At 37.4% G+C, this 18942-nt stretch overlaps 1 protein-coding gene across 1 annotated transcript in view; it reads left to right on the forward strand.

Moving 5' to 3' along the window:
• The first annotated feature begins 1795 nt into the window (after positions 1-1795).
• gpc5a (glypican 5a) overlaps positions 1796-18942 on the forward strand; it is a 161769-nt gene continuing 144622 nt past the window's right edge. Inside the window, exons 1-2 of the mRNA XM_042491763.1 lie at positions 1796-2153; positions 9216-9377. Of these exons, the coding sequence (XP_042347697.1) occupies positions 2003-2153; positions 9216-9377 (313 nt within the window). The 5' untranslated portion in view covers positions 1796-2002. The remainder of the gene's footprint in view (positions 2154-9215; positions 9378-18942) is intronic.

An 18942-nucleotide genomic window follows, 5' to 3' on the forward strand; every position in this document is an offset into this window, starting at 1 on the left:
GTCAACATTCACAAGCAGTGTTGGTTAAACTGAGGGGAAAATGACTGCAGCAGCTAGGAATTCATTTTGTGAAAACTTGCATGCCAGAGGATGTAGTCATAGAAATTATTAAATTATCATGATTTTTGTTTTAAACCACCTCAAACCTGTAGTTTGATTTTAAGTTTGAGTTTAATGCAAATTATTCTTTTTCCTAACTGGTTGTAAGTATGTCTCTTTAAATAACATAAATTTTGACCCACACGTCTAAGAAAAAAAAAACCTGTGATTTGCTGAGAGGCAAGAACAAGTTTCACATTTTAGACGAACACACAAACACCTATTTTTAACTGTTAGCTCTTGGATTTTTAAAGAGTAATTATTCAAAAACATTCATGGACATGCCATAATAGGCTTGTAGTTGCCATGATGCAAATAATGTAATGAAATATCTTAACATTATTTTTGTTATTTTTTTTTAAATAAATTGTGTAAGACTGAAAATTGAGTTCCCCCTTAACCTTATTTTCTTTGGATGAATTTTGCATAAAGGCCATAATGATGCCTTGATTACTCACACTTTTACAAACCAACCTATAAATAAATACAGTTTAAAAATCAATACCAAATGTTAAACTAATTTGATTTAAATAAGGTGAATAAGAAAGGAAGGGAAAAGACAGTGAGCAGCTAAAACTAAGATTAAGAAATTTGTGAAATAAACAAAAAATAGCTGAGAAAGGTTCTTAAAAAACATGATAATTCTTCAACATACTTGTCCATGTTTTCAAAAGCAATTAAGCAGATTTGCTCAGGGTCAAAAGGTTTTAATACTTGTCTGAGTCTGAATGCAGCACAAAAACTGATGTCAATCCAGGTTTCAAAGCGGATCGTCATCAGTTTTTTGTGCTTCGCTCAGACATCTTTCACATTATATATATAATTTTATAATATATATATTTATTATAATTATTCTTTACTCCCCTCCCTTTTTTCTTTTCCAAATCTCGTCGGTTTCTAATAACATACTTATTTTTTTCTCAGCAATTGTTGGGTAATTTCTAACTCCAGAGAGTTAACCCTTTGAAACCTGGACTCACATCAGTTTTTGTGCTGCGGTCCGACTCCATAAGTATTTAAACCTTTACTACATAAACAAATTGGTTTGATTTCTCTCAAAAACACAGGGAAAAATTAAATCAGCAACTTGGCATGATATGTCTTTGCAAACTGCAAAAAATAGATAAATGAATTTTAAAAAATCAGTAAAAGTTGACAAAGAAATAACCTGAAAATCTTTGAAAAGAGAGGCAGATCAAAAATATATCAAAGGAAAATAATCAAATAACTATGGAAAAATATGAAGAAATCTATATTTATAATTAGATGTTTAAAGGTATCCTACAGAAAAAAAGATATACCTTTATTATAATTATTTTTATATATTAATTTCTTATGTTTCTTTTTTTCCTCCCAAATTTCAGGTAACTTTTTTTTCTCACAAACTTTTGGGTAATTTTCTAGTTGCTCATTGCCTTCTTGCCATGTTTTTGAAAGAAATCCGGCCACATCGCTCAGGTTTCAGAAAGTTAAGCATACCTCTTTAATGAAGCCTACACCGTTATTAGAGCCACATGTGTCGGCTAATTGCCAGTAAAAATACATCAGGTCTTATGTTGAGGTCTGGGCGGGTCCGCTAGATGTCGCTGTCGGGCCGCGGCCCAGCTGTGTATCCAGCAGCGTGTTCAGGTAACGTTACGGTACCGCCTCTGCAGCCGGTCCAACCAACTTGGACAACATGCCGCTTTCAAACAGACTCGTCACATCGCTGCAACTTTCCCTCCGTGTGTGTGGACTGAAATGATTACCCGGAGCGTTTCCTCGACACACAAACGCCACATGGTCGATGCTGAACCCTGAAACCTGAGATGTGGACGGGACTCACCTGAGCGGACTAAACGTCAACTTCTAAACAAGCTTCTTGTGTGCTTTTGTGGAGTAAAAACCCGGAATTTGATTAAAAATGGGCGTGCAGTGGATGAACTGCGTTTTCTTCCTGGCGTGTTGCTCTGGATTAACGTTTGGGAGTCCAAACAGATGCGACGAAGTGCGAAAAGTTTTCCAACTCCGACAAATTGGACCAAATCAGTTATTGCCTTTAAGCCCCAGAGCAGGTATGTTGGAGTCAGACGAGCAGCTGTGTGTGTATATTACTGGCTATGTTTGTCCCTGCAGTTAAATTCCCATAAACCAGCTAGTAGCATAATTCAAATTATGTCACGTTTCTTTTGAGTTTTTGCACAATTTTCTTCATTTACATCTTTAGAGCAACTAAAGCATCAATATACAGACCAGTCATGGAAGAACTATGCTAGAGAAGTCATCCCCCGCAACATCACCTTCCTGTTGAGCTCACTAAATGCACTTTAGCCTTTTAACCTGTCATTTTCTGGCTTCTTGAAGCACTCTCTTTGTAGTTACAAAACACGCCTTTTTAAACACATTTCAGAGGCGTGTGTGCAGTCATGATAATGATATAGACAGCAGCAAAGGAGAGCTTTAATCTGTTTAAATGTGCCTCTTTTTGTGTGACTTTTAATTTAAAATATGTGGAAGAAGTGCTGCATGTTTCTTAAACTATGGCAAGTATAAGACACACAAGTTCTTTTTGGAGTCAAAGGCTATTTCATCTTTGGACACTGATATCCAATTTACTTTATGTTCAGCAGTGCGTCAGGTTCATAATAGAAGTTGATAAAAAAAAATATCTCTGGATGATGTTGAACCCATATCAAGCACTTCATGCTGAGCAACACACTGTGAAATCTTGTGTTGATTTTACTTTTAAAAAAGTCTAGGAAACTGATTGCCTTGATAAAAAATATGTAAATATAAATAGTCTATTAATCTTAATATATGTAAACTTCATATGTTATTCTTAGGTACTTAAACTTTACCTTAATTAAAATAACCCTGTAAGTTTTTGTAACTTAAAAATGACAAGTTTAATAAAATAAACTTAAGTAAACCAAGTTTACGGTGCTATATCTTTATTCTGCCAGTTGCATACCAGTCATTCATATTTGTATATTCTTACACATGTTAAGAAAACAGAACTCACAGATCTCCTAACTTTATCTTTGGCACAATCCTCTTTGTTAATGACCAAGTTAATTCAGACTAACTTTGTTTACTGAAGTTGCTAACAATTAGAGCAAGATCATTTCACTTGTTATTTTTAAGTTGCAACAATTTCACAAAATTGAGTTAATGCAGCTAAATTTCAAGTAACACTTAGATACAAAGTCAACAGAAATCAACATTAAAAGTTATATTTACTTATGTTTTTTAAGGCAATCTGTCTCCAAGATCATTTTGAGTAAGATCAACATGTCATATTTTACTATTTTACAGTGCAGGAATAGGTTTTGGGATAGTTTTTCCTAGTGTTTGCTGTAGAAATCAGCCTATAAAATGTATAATTTGTTGTTTACTTCATGGGTGATATAAAATATGCTGTTTAAATCCTGTTAAACTAGGAACCAAAGCTGCTGAGATTACCTTTTGGTGACGAAAAAGAAACCAAACTCCTCCTTTTATAGCTGTCTAAAGCAGATAAGTGGCTTGCAGGGATAAACAGGAATTATTTGGTGCAAAGTTTGGTAAACTAGGTTACATTTAACTTTATGTGCACCACCCATAATTCCACATGATACTCCTCTAAGACTTTTTTGGGGGGGAATTATGGGTGTGGATATATCATGTGGGCTGTCATTGAGTGGACGGCTTGCTGCTACTGCTGCTGCTCTCTCCTGGAAAAGTAAATCTTAATGGTGTTGACTACCATCCTGCCACAATCTGCTCCCCACAAACTTCACCACCCCTTTCCTCTGCTGCTGTGAGGAATCTGATTACATTGACAAAAAACCCTCAAATGCCTCCTAAACCACTAAATAACCCTCATAATGCCATCAGCACTCCTGAGCCCTTAAATGAGCTGCTGTGGATTTAAATCTCTGCTCCGTTTCTTAGCTGCAAAGTACTTTCTCCGAGATAAATTGTGTGCAGTGGTGCCTCCTGATGATAAGCTCCTGAATCCTGTAAAAACACCTGCTACTGTTTATAACTGCACCTCCGCTGACCTCTCTGGGAGCCTCTCACCAGCCTCCAAATCCAAGTGCATCTTGATATTGGTGGAGAGTTCCCGTTGATCCTTAAAAAGTCTTAAAGGCAATGCATCCATTGATCTAAAAAAAAGACCTTAATTGGTATTAAAATGTCTTTAATTATTTTCTGACATTGCATTTTAAAAACTAAAAATAATTATTGATAATAATAAATTGATAATAATACATAATTAAAATCACCAACAAGTCACGTTTTATGTCAGAATGAACAATTGGCCTCATACCTTAAGTACCTGATGCCAGTTTATCATTTTTCCTTAATTTTTTTGCTACCTTAAAACTGGTCTTATATTTCATCACAAGTAACTTTTAAAAGGTCTTAAAAAGTCTGAAATCCTGTGGTGAGAGGTATATCCTTTTGCTGACAGATTCAGATTATGTCACCAAAATGCATCAGACATTTTTATGGGAGATAACCAGAGGTAAAGTCAATCTTAGTTAGAAGTTATCTATAACTGAGCACGAGCTTGTGGAAAAATAACCCCTAGAAATTTCAGGAATTCGAGAGAGAGAGAGAGAGCTGTTTCCATGTTTTCTAATAAGGAGTGCCAAACAGCCTTCAGTTAAGGTCAGAACACAGCAAGTCAGAAGTCTATCACCTCGGCCAACAAAAACTGTTTTTTGTGGAAATAGCTCTGGAAAACATTTAGGTTAAAAGGGAAAAAAAAGCAAGACCTGGGGCTCTTTCAAGCTGTCTTATCTGTGAGAGTTAAAATTCCTCCACGTGTGCCATCGCCTGCTCTGCTCCCTCCTCACTCTTCTTGAACCTCGCAGGGAGCTGATAGCGTCTCTGGCAACAGCTTTGCAAACTCTGCCTAGGCATGTCAGAGAGGCTTTTTTTGCAGAGTTTTGGGTCTCTTTTGAGATGTTTTGATTGTCCCCTATGTGTGCAGATTGCTTACATTTGTTCGTTGTGGAAAACCTGAGACATCACTTGGTGAGGCGATAACACTTTGAGTCAGATCTCCTCTCAGGATCTACGTGTTTTGGTTTCCTTGCTCCACTAAAGCATTTACTAGAAATACACAAAAATTGTATGTGCCCTTAGCGTATGTTTGAAGTACCATTATGGTTTTAACCAGATTTATATGGTCAACTGTTGATGTTTCACACAGACGTGATCAATTTCTTGATCACCGAATATTCTTAAAGAGCAGGCACTTTATTTATTCAGTCATAATGGGCTTTTTATGCACCTTGTACATCATTTCCAAAGTCACTGAAAACCTGGAAAAGTCATGGAATTAGTAAAACTCATTGGAGGTTTTAGAAAATTCATAGATTTTTTTAGTGTGTTGTGAAAAAACTACAGTAATCCTTCAAGGACAACCTTACACCTAATGTAACATAACAGAAAATTGACTTTTTTAGTAGCTTTCGACATAAAGTAGTTGTAATATGCATCAATGTGTGATGTTTTGTTTATTATTGCGTACGTTTCTTCATGTTCTTCCCGTCGTCCGTCTCTCCCTTCATGTATGCCAGCCAGCTAAAATTTTGTGTGAAGAGAGTCTGAATCTGATATTTCTGAAAATCACTGGGCAAGTCATGGATAGTCATGGCAATGTTTTGACATTTTGTCCATGGAAATGTGTGGGAACCCTGCTTATTTTTGCTATATCTCATGGATGGCAATGTTGGTTTGTTAAACAGTCAGTCAACTGAAATATGTGCACTGTCATGAAATCTTTTTAGACTTTTATGGTCTCCGGATGACTATGGTAATTAGGACTTTGTATTAGTACTCTACCTGTAAGGTATCGAATAGTATAAGCCAGTACTAAGTAGCATCAAAACTTTTACAGTCAAATGACCCCTGCATTTGATTCTTTTTCAAGCCAGATCTAAAAAAAAAAAACTACTACTGGTAAGGTTTCGCTTGCAGGCAATCACCACAAGAGTTCTTCAATTTGCAACCAGCAGCTACAGTCTGTGGTGTGGTGAAGTCAAGCATGATATATTCGACTGAGTTGGCAGCTAAACCTGCCGAGATGCCACAAAAACATTCAAAAGTGTTGCAACAAGCCTGAGCATCTGTGGGCATTTTACACAACTGAATGCTTCCATTCCCATATCGAATGAAGTACTCTGTTGCTGTTGGTATTACTTTAAGGGTACTGGTATTGGTGCTGGTATCAGTATTTAGTAATCAGTTCAGTTGATTCAGAGTCAATAAAAATGTAAATACAAATACAATTTTAAGTAAAATTAGACATGTGTGAAATAGGACACCCTGATAAGCTATTCAGATATTGTAAATAGGTTCCCAGACATTAAATGACATACAAAGTTTACAAATATAAATTTCATCCTGCAACCCATCTCTAATATTAAACTCAAAAGCATTCAAAATTACTCTAAGACCCTTAAAGAATAGTAACATGAATGCACTACATGTAGACAAATGGCACATGGAGAATAGCAGCATAAATTACCTGGAGTATGTATTTCATATAGAGTAGTCATTTAAAAAAAAAAAAAAAAAATAGTTTAAATCCTCCGGCTTACAGGGTTCTTGAACATATTTTAGCAGCATTTGCTGTCTTAAGCTCTTTTTAAATAGCCATTGTATTTTTTTTAAACGATATACCCAACCCTTGATGATCCCCTGTCTTTTCTTCTAGCGCCACCAACAGGTGGGCTGTGAAGTGAAATATCTGCTCTGCACCGATTGCATTACTTGTTCTTTTGCTGATGAATGCTGCTAAAGGAAGTTGCTTCTCACTTCTGACAGTTGTCAGTTTATCATACAGAGGATAGTTAGACTCACTCACTTATTCATACTCACCTTCGGGCAGTTTAAGGTGTCAAATCCACCTGACTTGCGTGTGCTGTGGAATGTGTAAAGGAAAGTGGAGCACCCTAAAGAGAGCGTGCAAATCCCCCGCCCCAGTTTATGCCTGTCACGTAGTAGCTTTACATCCAAGTCACAGAGGTAAGCATTCCTCCTGCTTAAAAATAAACACCTGGTGATGTTTGGGGGGAAAAACATGGCTTTTTACACCATGTACCTGTTATCAAGATATTTCCAAAATCCAGACTTTTTTTGTTATCTTGATAACAATATAATGTTAGCTGCGGCTCCAGTTTTCTAATTTAAACAGAGATTGTAGCCATACATGTTACTCTATGATGTGTCTTTGCAAGAGGAGCCAAGCATTTAGCCCATAAACATTTACATCTGACTATACTGACGTAACTGTATTACTGTTAATATTTCTCTTGTGTTGTGTTGTACAAAAAGAGCAGAAAGATGTATTTCCTTTTGGGCTCATTAGATGAGGAAAATTAGAGCTGCAATTAATAATTGATTAGTTGTCAATTATTAAATTTAATGTCAACTAATTTGATAATCGATTAATTGATTAACAAAAAGTCAAAATACTCTGATTCCAGCTTTATAAATGCAAATATTTCCTGGTTTCTTTACTCCTCTATGAGAGTAAACAGATTATCTTTGTGTTGTGGACAAAGACAAAAGAAGAAATTTTAGGACCTCATCTTTTGCTTTGGGAAACATTGACATTTATTACAATTTCTTGACATTTGATATCGAACAAACAACAAATCAACAATCAATTAATCAAGAAAATAATTGACAGATTTATTGATAAAATTGTTAGTTGCAGTTAGGGTATTGCAACATACCTCTATTGTCTATAACCTTGACATTTAAAAAACGAGTTACTCATATCATGTTAATAATACACTCTAGGGGTGTAACGATCCATATCTGGATCAATATACCGATTCAATGATTAACTATGCAATTTCATTGATGTAGAACCATCATCTTTAGGATACGCTTTTATTTTGAAATTCTGTGTCACCATCAGACAGCAGCAGACACAGAAAAAGACAACAAAGGTAGCATTATTTATTCAGGAATAAATGTGCTGTTTACTATATAGAATATAATACTTTGGATTTCGGAAAAAATAAGGATTGACAGAAAGAGCACATATCTTATGTAAACAATGGCATTATTTAATCAGTGACGACTTACCTGCCCGCATTGACATCTCGCTAAGCTAACGTCTGTTAGCAACATTAGCTGCTCCATTTCAACAATGTTAGCCTGAAAACATGAGCGTGCAGTCTGAAATTCAACTGTACAATTCAGTCAGAAGTCGCAGTGACTTAAACCGGCGGTGAGTAAGTAAAAGTATAAATAATACATGTATATTGTTAAGCTAAACTCCACAAGCTGCTAGGCTAATTTATGCAATGCAAAAGTAATTAAGCTAATACAGTTGTGCACCTTGTCGGTTATTATTAAGCTGAAAGGATGTTTGCCTTCAGAGCTGTGAGCCAGTTAGCCATGAATGTTTATGTGCTGTATGATGTGTTTTAATGGTTACAGTTATTAACATTATTTACGTGATTTTGTTGTATCTTTAATGGCCAAAAGCAAAAAAGGGAGTGGTTGCAGCTTCTGCTACAGGTTGTGATAAGTGGACAGATAATATTGTTTCATATCGATTGCAGGGTCCTGAATTGAATCAAATCAAAATTGTATTGTGGCAGGCTTTGTGATATCGGCAGATATCGTATCATTGTCAAGAGATTTAATATAATGTTGTATTGTGATGAAACTGGTGATTTATACCTGTAATACATGCGCGATAATATTGTGTAAACAATCCAGTTCCTCTTAAATCCACTGCAAGTGTGAGAACACACAGTAAATAAAGTTAAAGATGAATTGGATGTTAGCATTATTTAGGGCTCTCATGGTCCTGTAAACCTGTAATTTAACAATCACACTTTCAAGTTCGAAAAGTCATCGAACTAGTAAAAATCACTGAAAGTTTTGGAAAAATCATGGAAATGTGTTGTGTCTTATAAATAAAATTACATTAATGTAACATAATGGTGAATTTTTTTTCTGTAGCTGACAACGTATTGTTGCTCCAATATGTGCTGACGTGTGACAATGTGATTTGGTTATATTATGTATTTTTTATTTGTTCATCAAGGAAAGTTTCTTAATGTTTCATCACTCTTCATCTCTTGTAGACGATAATATTTAGTCTCATTGACTCTCAGGTTCAGACCTCCAAGTGTGTATGTCCAAGAACCTGACTTGCTGCACCAAAAAGATGGAGGAGAAGTACCAGGTGGCGGCTCGGAGAGACATCCAGAACCTTCTCCAGACGTCCAGCTCCAGCCTCAAGTTCCTCATCTCACGCAATGTGGCTGCTTTTCAAGGTAAGAGTTAACTGGTGCTGTGTGTTTAGTCATCGCTGTTGTAAAGGTTAAACTTCATAAACGGGCGCTGAGGTTAGAGCACAAATGTTTACGTGGATAATTGTATGTGTGCAGATGTTTGTGTGTGTTTCCGAGTTGAAGTACACATTTAGGAGTTGGGGTTTGTGTGGGTGTTGTAAAAACAGTGGATGAGTCAATACGTGTGTGTGTGTGTGTGTGTGCGCGCACTGTGAGGCTCCACTTCAGAGCTAACAGAGGAGGGTCTGTCCTCCTTCCAGATCCACTGCTACACTCTGATCTTTAGATTAGATAGGTTGGCTGTTCCTGTTGGAGGCTCAGGAGGCCGTCTGTACGGGCGAATGTCTGACAGGGATGTGTACTCGGGCTTCTACTAATAACTTCTCTTCCTGTCCAAGGTGTCCTGCTATTCTGTATCCTGATAAGAAAATCATATATTATCTTCCTCATATTAAGAGTGCTGGAATGCACTCATTCCATCATCAGTGGTGGAATGTAACTAAGTACATTTACTGAAGTACTGTACTTAGTTACATTCCACCACTTTATGCTTTCCCTCACTATATTTCAGGGGGAAATATTGTACTTTTTGCTGCACTGGATTTATCTGAATGCTTTTGTTACTTTACAAATTAAGATTTTTGAATCAAAACATGGCAAGAAAAAATATTATATTTTGTAATAAAGTCAGCTACTAAATAGTTTATACGAATACAGCTGCAATAATAAGTAGATTAATCAGTCGATTGACAGAAAATTCATTATCAACTGATTTGCTAAAATCTTTGAGAATATGTAAAATGTAAAATTTTGGGGGTGGTTTATTTCATTTAAAAAAAACATTTTGAGGGATTTTTTGGCTGTTTTTTTGCCTTGTATAATTTTGAGGTTTGTGTTGTTTTTGGGTGAATTTCTTTTAATTTTTTAAAATAATTTTTTGTTGTTTTTTTTATTAAAAAAATAACTTTAAGGTTTGCGGTATTTTGTTTGTTTGTTTTTCTGTATTTGGGTATTTTTTACTTTTAATACTTTAAGTATATTTTCCTCATGCTTACTTCCCTATATTTACTTATCGTACTTACCATCATAAACACATCGGAACCAGGGTCTTTCTCTCATCGTTTCCCCATGCTTCTTCATCTTTTCATTTCGTGTTGACTGACAGTTAACTTACAGGCAACAACTTGCCTCTGTCTGTGCATTTCCCTGCCCGGCGTGGGCTGCTTCTCCCACTGTAGCTGATGGCTGTCATATGATGGCTGCAATGAGTGGGCAACAAATACAGAGCTTATGACTTGAATGTACAGTCTCAGACATATCATTAAGCCAATTCTCTTTAACGATGTCTCTTTTGGTTTAAAGACGTGTTGTTATCCTCCTCCTAAACTTAAATGATTTATAGGAGTCTCAGCATGATCACAGTGTTTTAGTTGAGGTTAGAAGGGGCAATGCCCTGTTTGTGTTTGTCAGACGGTTGTGTTTACTCAGGCTCTGAAGGTGAACTAAAATACTCAGCAGTTTTGATCAAGTTTATGAAGCATGCCACCTTTTAAAAATACTTTTAACTTTTAAAAATGTTGCATACAGCCTGATTAAAGTCTTTGGAGGACAGGGCTTTATCGAAAGGATAAAGGTGTTATTTGATATGTTTCTGATGTCATGATGAACCAACAAAAAGTTCCTCTGTCAACAAGTTTTGACTTTCCTACCCTGTCCATGGCACTCAGCTCCAAATTGAAGCAGTGGCGCCCAGAAGGGGGGCCAGGGGGGCCATGGCCACCCTTATGCACTGGAAAAAAAGTAACGCCTGCACACTTACTCCACGCCACACAAGTTTATAAGAGACAACATTTCGATTCTGCTTTGTCAGGTCAAATGCTTTAAAAGTGTTTAACATTCGAGTCTATTACATTAATGTGACATTAGAGTTTTCTTCCTTAACCCCCATTTAATACAATTTGGAACGTGCGTGATGTTGACTTATGACTTATGATGATTTTAATATTAAGGTTTTTGATAAAAAGATATATGGTGATATAAAGATTTTTGATATAATGTTTTCATCGGCTGAGATAGGCTTGATGTCCTATAATATGGCCCTGACATCACTTTTTGTCTATGTGTTCTTTCTATGTAAACTATTTAATTGTTGATTGTCAGTTGTTAAACTACCCTGAATGGTTCAGATGGTTAACCACATCTAAAAACCACAGAGCTCGTCAGCTTATTGGTGTGCATTATGTATAAATATTGGTTTGGTTTCCTCTTTTCAAACATTTGACCTGATGAAGATCCAAGTAGGACTGAATCGTTGTCTCTAATAAACTTGTGTGGCATGGAGTAAGTGTGCAGGTGTTACCTTTTTTTCCTCATAAAGGTTTGTGCAATGTGCATATAACAATCCTTTTTTTCACCCTGATGGACTGGCCTTCTCTGGCTATAATAATTCTAGGCTGATATTACTGTCTTCATGATGCTGTGGCGCACTCATTTTTAATCTAGCGTGAAAGTAATGATAGACTATCTTCGCACTAGAATAGGCAATGTAAGGCATCCATTGGTACCAACTATGTTGGCATAAGTTGTCGGGAAGGTGGCTAAACAACCCTCAAAGTTTAGGATGGAAGGAAGGAAACAACTGGAATGGCCATTTTCCAAGATTTCCCTTGAACCTGTTTTTTTTTTCTCTTTTTTTTTAAAATCTAATGGATGTGTGTCTTTTTTTTTTGTCTGTGTCCCTTCTCTAATTTTGGACGTCTTTGCGGGACAATGTATGTAGGATTTACTCTAATTAATAAACATTACGCAACAGTGTAGACCACTGATGTGTTTTTATAGTTTTTGGACAATATTGGAGGAGGACTGTGGCACAGCAGAGCGAGTAAAAGTTCTCATTTCTTAAAGTTCCTTAAAGTTCTCGTCAAGTCTTGGAGCTGGCCGCTTCGTTCGCACAGGGCAGGTCAAGAGAGGCTGCAGGAGCTGATAGCCTCTTTCAAAATGAGCCGCACTCACATGGTTTCCTCTGTGGAATGGCAGCCAGTGTGCTCTCCTGCCAAACCAAACAGAGTTCCCTGTCAACATCGGCTCTCATCAGTCAACAAACATTGCCGGCTGCTTCCAACATCCAGGCTGTGTAATACAAGTGGCAACAGACGCTCAGCAATTTTAGTCTCATACTGGAGTCACAGCAGCAGTATAACTGCTCTCTATGTTACAGTTATTTAGTCATTGTGTAGTGTTCCTGTGCCATTTTTGTGCTTTAATTGCGGTCTAAACACTGCAGACAGCTGCACACTTTTCTTTTCATGCTTAGGTAATCTGATTATTATTGTCTTGATTTATTGAATAATTTGGTTTGTATAAGTTCAGAAAATAATGTAAAATGCTCAAAAAGCCCAAGTTGACAAATGCTGTTTACAGTTCAAAACTGCCACGCAGAGTTTTCCTAAAAAAAAACACAATTTATACCAAACCTTGGAAAAGCTGATTTTTAATATTTGAAATCCTGCGTTGTTTGCGTCCATGTTTTCTCGGTAGCGGTCTTCTTTTTCGCTGACTTTGTTGGCACATTAACACCAACAACTGTCGATCAGGGGTACAATGTATCCAGACATATCCTCCTGTGAAAGTTATTTGTGGGATTGTGTATATAATAATTATGAAAGAGCTGGAAGAAAGTGCTTTGTATTTATCATAACTTCAGTCAAATTACACATGAAGAAAAATGTGTACTACAAACATAATTATTCCCCTCAACCTGTTCAATATTGTTTGTGTCATTACTGAAGTAAACCTGTGCTGGTGGAAGTTGAAGCTTGTTAAAATGTTGATCCAGACTATTGGCCTCGTAGTCTACAATATCTGTTTACACACACACACACACACACACACACACACACACACACACAACCACAACCAGAGAGAGAGAGAGCCACCCACGTGGCATTGTTCTATTTGGCCGTGGAGGTTTTAAGAGCTTTTGTCACATAGAGAAAACTCACTGTGGCACCATATGTATGGGAAGCACGGAGGGACAGAAATGTCTGGCAGGTTCTTAGATCTTAACTGAGTGGGGAAAAAAGAACTGTTTTGCTGTTCATGTGCAGACATAAAAGAAACACAAGTCAAGCATTTAATCCGTCTTTTCCTATCCAGGGAGTGTTCAATGATGCTGAATTAATATGAGTGAATTGTTTGTTATTCATCTTGTGTGACTGCAAGTTTTGTTTTGGGTGTTTTCACATTTTAATGGAGGTGGAAACAGGCCAACAACTTCACGGATCGTTTGGAAATTGAAATAAATTTTTTACATTGACTGGCTGCCCTCAGCAGTATTGCTGTTCTGCTTCATCATAAACACTTTAGTGGAGTACAGAAAGAAATATCCCTCTCAGGAGCTTGGTGGGTCAGGGTTCTGCAGACAAACAAGGCCCTTAGTTTTATTCTCTGAATGATTGGCAGCCTGCGCTGTAATTTGAGAGACAACAGAGAACAAGCAGAGTGTATAATGCATTACAACCACAGACAGGAAGAAGGACGAGTTAAAAGGGGGCAGGCTAATGTGGTCATTTGTTTTGTGCAAAGCCTTCAATTAGGCATCTTTATATGATGCAGCTGAAGGGAGCAGGGGGATGCAGAAATTAGAGGAATGTAGATGGATAACAGTCTGAAACACTCAGGAGACGCTGAGAAATAACACGAAGCAATAAAATGCTATTTAAAATGTTTTTTCCTGGGGGACTTGATGTTGTTGTAATGGGCCATGGTTATAAAAAATCTTCAAGGGCATATTTAGAAAAAGCTCTCAATGATTTAACATAATGAGTAACACAAATAAAGCGAGAACAAGCGCTTGAGCTGTTAATTATGAGTAGAGTTTCAAAGCTCAGTAATAGCTCATTACATTTTTCTCTTTTCTTCAGAGAAATATGCCTCAGCATTTGAATATCTTGTCCTGAAATGAACCTGACCGCTGCCTTTCAAGTCATTTCACAGCCAAAAGATAGCTGAGTAACTGCGGCAGAAAAAATCTGAAGAATAAAGAAGAAGTTGATGGCATGCCGTCAAGCAGACGGCCTTTGAGCTTTCTAGCACATAACTTTTTTTTTCTCCCGTCTTGCTTCTGGTCTCTCAGTAAACCTCTCAGGACTGCATGTTTTCATTCACCGGTTGTGCGGTTTCTACACGTCGTCGTCTACACAATGCACAAATATGCAGCCTGCTGAGCGGGGCTTCAGGGGAGATCTTTTTTTGCCCTGTGCAGGTTTGTCTTACATCCATGGCAACCAACCTGTGCAATCCCAGCTCCCCGTGGGGCAGGAGTCAATAAAACTCAGAAACAGAGCCCACTATGAATCAGCTGTTGAGATGCCTGAAAGACCGTTTGAGGAAGGGCGGTCAAATCATAGCAAAATGGTCTGAGATCACCAGATCAAAAGGATGCCCTCCTCTGGGATGAGCTTTGATTTGAGGAACTATTAAAGCAGTGTTTCGCCTTGTGCTGGACGCACTGAAGGACCCTCCAGCTTCTGTAAATAATAAAATAAGTGTCCTTTCTTTCGTGATGTAAGAAGTGACAGATTTAGTTGTAGAAGCAGGTTCCTGGATTTTGTTGTAACTGTGTCCCTGCTGGAGTGGCAGTCAGTCATGGTCCAACTGAACCTAAATTGAGTATCAACTTTAAAACGTTATATTACTGACTTTACATTTGCCCGTGGAGTTGCATTTCATGTAATTGCTCAGGAGGACAATCATCAAAACAACAATTAGTAGTTCTGATGATTTTGGCCCCTTAAGGGAAAAGTTTATTTTGAGAAAATACATTTATCCACTTTCATGCAAGTAAAAACACCATACCTATCCGTTAAATATGTAGCTGCAGCCAGCAACCAGCCAGCTTAGCTTAGCATAAAGACCAGAAACAGTGGGAAACTGCTAGCCTTTTTCTGTTAAACGGTAACAATCAGGGTTTCCGTGGATTCTTAAAAGTCTTTAAAGGCATAAAATTCATTCATGTATAAATAAGGCCTTAATTGGGGTTAAAATGACTTAAATCAATCTTTCAAATCTTAAAAATGCTAAGACATAGGAAGTATGGTATTAAGAATCACCTTTTCTCTGATGTTGCATTGTAAAATCTCAAAATAATTGGTAATCTATTCATTTTTTAAATAATTTGCCAAATTTAATGTCACACAAATCTGGATAGAGAAGCCACCAACACTCACACATTTACAACATCCAATAGACTGTAAAATGAACATGCTTTTTTTTTTGAGGAAGGGATACTTATACGAGAACATATGTTCATTATTTTTCCACGTTTTCCAGTGCAATTTTTTTTAAGCCTTTGATGTAGATCATCTAACTTTTTAACCTGACCCAAAGAGTCATGTCAAAGTCATGTTTTATGTTGGAGTAAACACTTGGGCAATTATCTCTAACCTAAAATAATTGTTGTCAGTTCGTGTTTTCTTTTTCTTCATTTTGGAGCACCATGACAGTAGTCTTAAATTGCATTTCCAGTGGCGTTATGACAGTCTTAAAAAGTCTTAACTTTAACTTCCCTTAAGCTGTAGGAACCCTGAAAAATATACCAGCACCTCTAAAGTTCAATCGAATAAGCATATTTCCCAAAATATGGAAGTATTACTTTATAAGAGTGGACTGACACATTGAGAAAGGGTATGATTGGAACATTGATACCACTGTGATATCTGTTCATCAAGTATTGATATATATACCTTTTTTGTTCAGTTAAGAAATGTTAAACTGACAGCAGACCTGAAAACAGCGTTGGGAGCAGGACCCTGTTCATTTTACGTGAAAGTTGCTTAGTGGAGATGTTGAACTGCTGCGGATAAAATTACTTACATGGATGATCAACGCTGCTTCTGCATCATTGCGCCCATAGTGCACCGGAGATCTCTGCTATCCGAGCCCTTAACTTCTGGTTTAGTGCTCCGCTAACTTGAATGGAAAGAAAATAAATTGAATGTGTGGCTCTTCTAGAGTTTCCAAATGTTATCGGACCAAATGCATCAAATCCTGACAGTCAAACGAATCACGTTGTGATGATCAAAAAATCTATCTGCTGATTTACAGATATCTCTTTCCCAATGTCAGTCTGTGAGAAAAAAGTCTTTTTGGGCATGATGGCATCCCGTGATGTACTCAGAAGTTGTAGGTCAACTGTTTGGCCACAAAGCTGCAAACAAAAGCTTAATCTGTGAGCGTCAGAGGTGTTGGTAGACATATTTTTGTTTATCTTTTTGTTTCCACCTGCTTCCAGTCTTTGTGCTAAGCTAAGATAACCATCTCCTGTATCTTGCTTCATGCATGCAAACACTTTTAGTGTTTTCTTCTTTTCCATCTCTTGACAAGAAAGCAAAAAAGTGTATTTCTGAAAATGTTAAACTATGACTTTACACTAATAATTTCCTCTGTGCTTGATACATACGCACTTCTACACCTAAAGGATGAAAGTTTGTCAGCATTTCATAAGAACAAATGCAAATGTTTGGAGAACATTTAATGATAGTTAGGAGATAATAGTCCAAAATATGTTTTTTTTAGTGCCCATAATTTATTTTAAAGCCTCCACCGATATTACATGACCACTCGATGAGTTGGGTTGTTATAAATTTTAATGCTGCTGTTACTTGAATGTCTGTGGCATGAAGCTGTCGGGACCATTAACGCTCTGTGGGCTGTGGTCTTCATTCCAGTCAACGTGTCATTTTGGTTTCTTGCCTGAGAATTAAAAAAGAAGTTCTGCTCAACACGACACACAGGAATCCAGCAGACGCAGTTGGTCAGCCTTTGCTTTTATATCTGCTCTGCTTCTAATTGTGAGCTACTGTTTTGTCAGGCACACAAGTGGTGCTGATGAATGTGAGATCAAACAGTCAGGGCTGAGTGCTGGCGTCGTTGGAGTGGAAAGCTAGCCTGTTGTGCTCGGGACCTGCTATTTGCACTCATAAATGCTAATTGTGTTTCTGTTTACCAGCTTTTAAAGGATCCACTGCCCATCTTTTGCTCTTTGAATTGAAAAAGGGACATAGTTGAAAGGCAGTGGCCCCACAGCTTGACTGAGTGGGGACCACAATCAGCTGTCAAATTACAGCAACACGCTGTGCCAAACACGAAGGTCTCAGTAGGAAGGCGAGTAGAGTAGAGTGTTGGTTGCTGTTGATTAAACGGATGATATTTTAATGTTTTTTCTGCAGCAGAGTTTCTATTTTCAGTGAATAAGTTCTGGTTGCTACTCAACTGGCTGACGCCCATACCATACAACCACAACATCCTGTGTTGAATCCCATAAAAGAATATTTTTGATTTGATTAGAAAAAAAGGCAGCAGATTAAACTAAACTTCAACTTTGACCTCCAAACATGCTGACTCCAGAGGCACATCCAGTGGCATTAAAGGAGCAGAGTGTGAGTTTAGTGTCATCTAGCAGTGAGGATTACACATTACAACCAACTGAAACTCCTGCCATGTGCAAAGTGTGAAATCTCTGTCAGGAATCATTCAGTGTTCATTGTTCAGGAAGTTTTCACCACAAGCTAAATTATACACAGAGGTCTCTTTCTTTCCAAAACAAACAGACCAAGTTATTAAAACTGATAAAAACACTGAATAAAGAGGTTTGACATTACGAATCAGTGATCTCTGACACTGTTTGGCTCATTGCTGAGGGACCGCAAGCCCTGCACCTGCTTGTATGAAATGTGTGTAATGAAGACCCGAGATCACAGATACTTAACTTGCTTTACTTGGGGGCCACTTTTGCAAAATGACAGGTGGCCAGGTGGCAGTTACAGCAGCCTAATATGTTTCAAGGATTTTAGGATTTTTCTAGGATTTTAGGACATTTCTAGGATTTTAGGAAGTGTCTTGGATTTGTGTTGTGATTCTGGGATGTTAGGACGTTTCTCAGATTTTGGGATTTTTCTTTGATTATAGAACATTTCTAGGACTTTGGGACATTTCTAGGATTTTGAGACATTTCTTTGATTTTAGGGTGTTTCTTGGATTTGAGGACACTGCAAGGATTTTTAGGAATTTCTAGAAATTTTGGACTTTAGGGGCTTAGCTGGGACTTCTATCTGTGAGGGATCCTCTGCTGGCAATGGTTTTTGATAAACAAGCTGTATTTTGATGCTGTTTTATGCACTCTGGCTTCTAATCTAAAAAATAAAAATACAAAAACAATTCCCGATGTGAATCAGTTTATTTTTATTGTAATTTAGAAAATGGTTGGGCAACCACCCTGCACCCAACGGTGGGTGAGATTTGGACCATGGACCATAAGTAGAGTATCACTGCCCTACATCTATTTAATGCTTTCACTGCAGAGAGCACTCTTAAATGTAAATGGGGTTGTTGTCACTCATTGCTCCGTCCAGCTCTTGCTGTATTTCATCTTCATCAGTGATACATAGAAATGTCTGCACCTCATTTATTGTCAACAGAATGGGTTTGCACGTTGACATTTTCAGAGCAAAAAAGAACAGGCTGGAGTGGGTTTCTCGTGATGGGATAT

This window comes from Plectropomus leopardus, chromosome 1 (assembly GCF_008729295.1).
Source record: "Plectropomus leopardus isolate mb chromosome 1, YSFRI_Pleo_2.0, whole genome shotgun sequence".
Taxonomy (NCBI): domain Eukaryota; kingdom Metazoa; phylum Chordata; class Actinopteri; order Perciformes; family Serranidae; genus Plectropomus; species Plectropomus leopardus.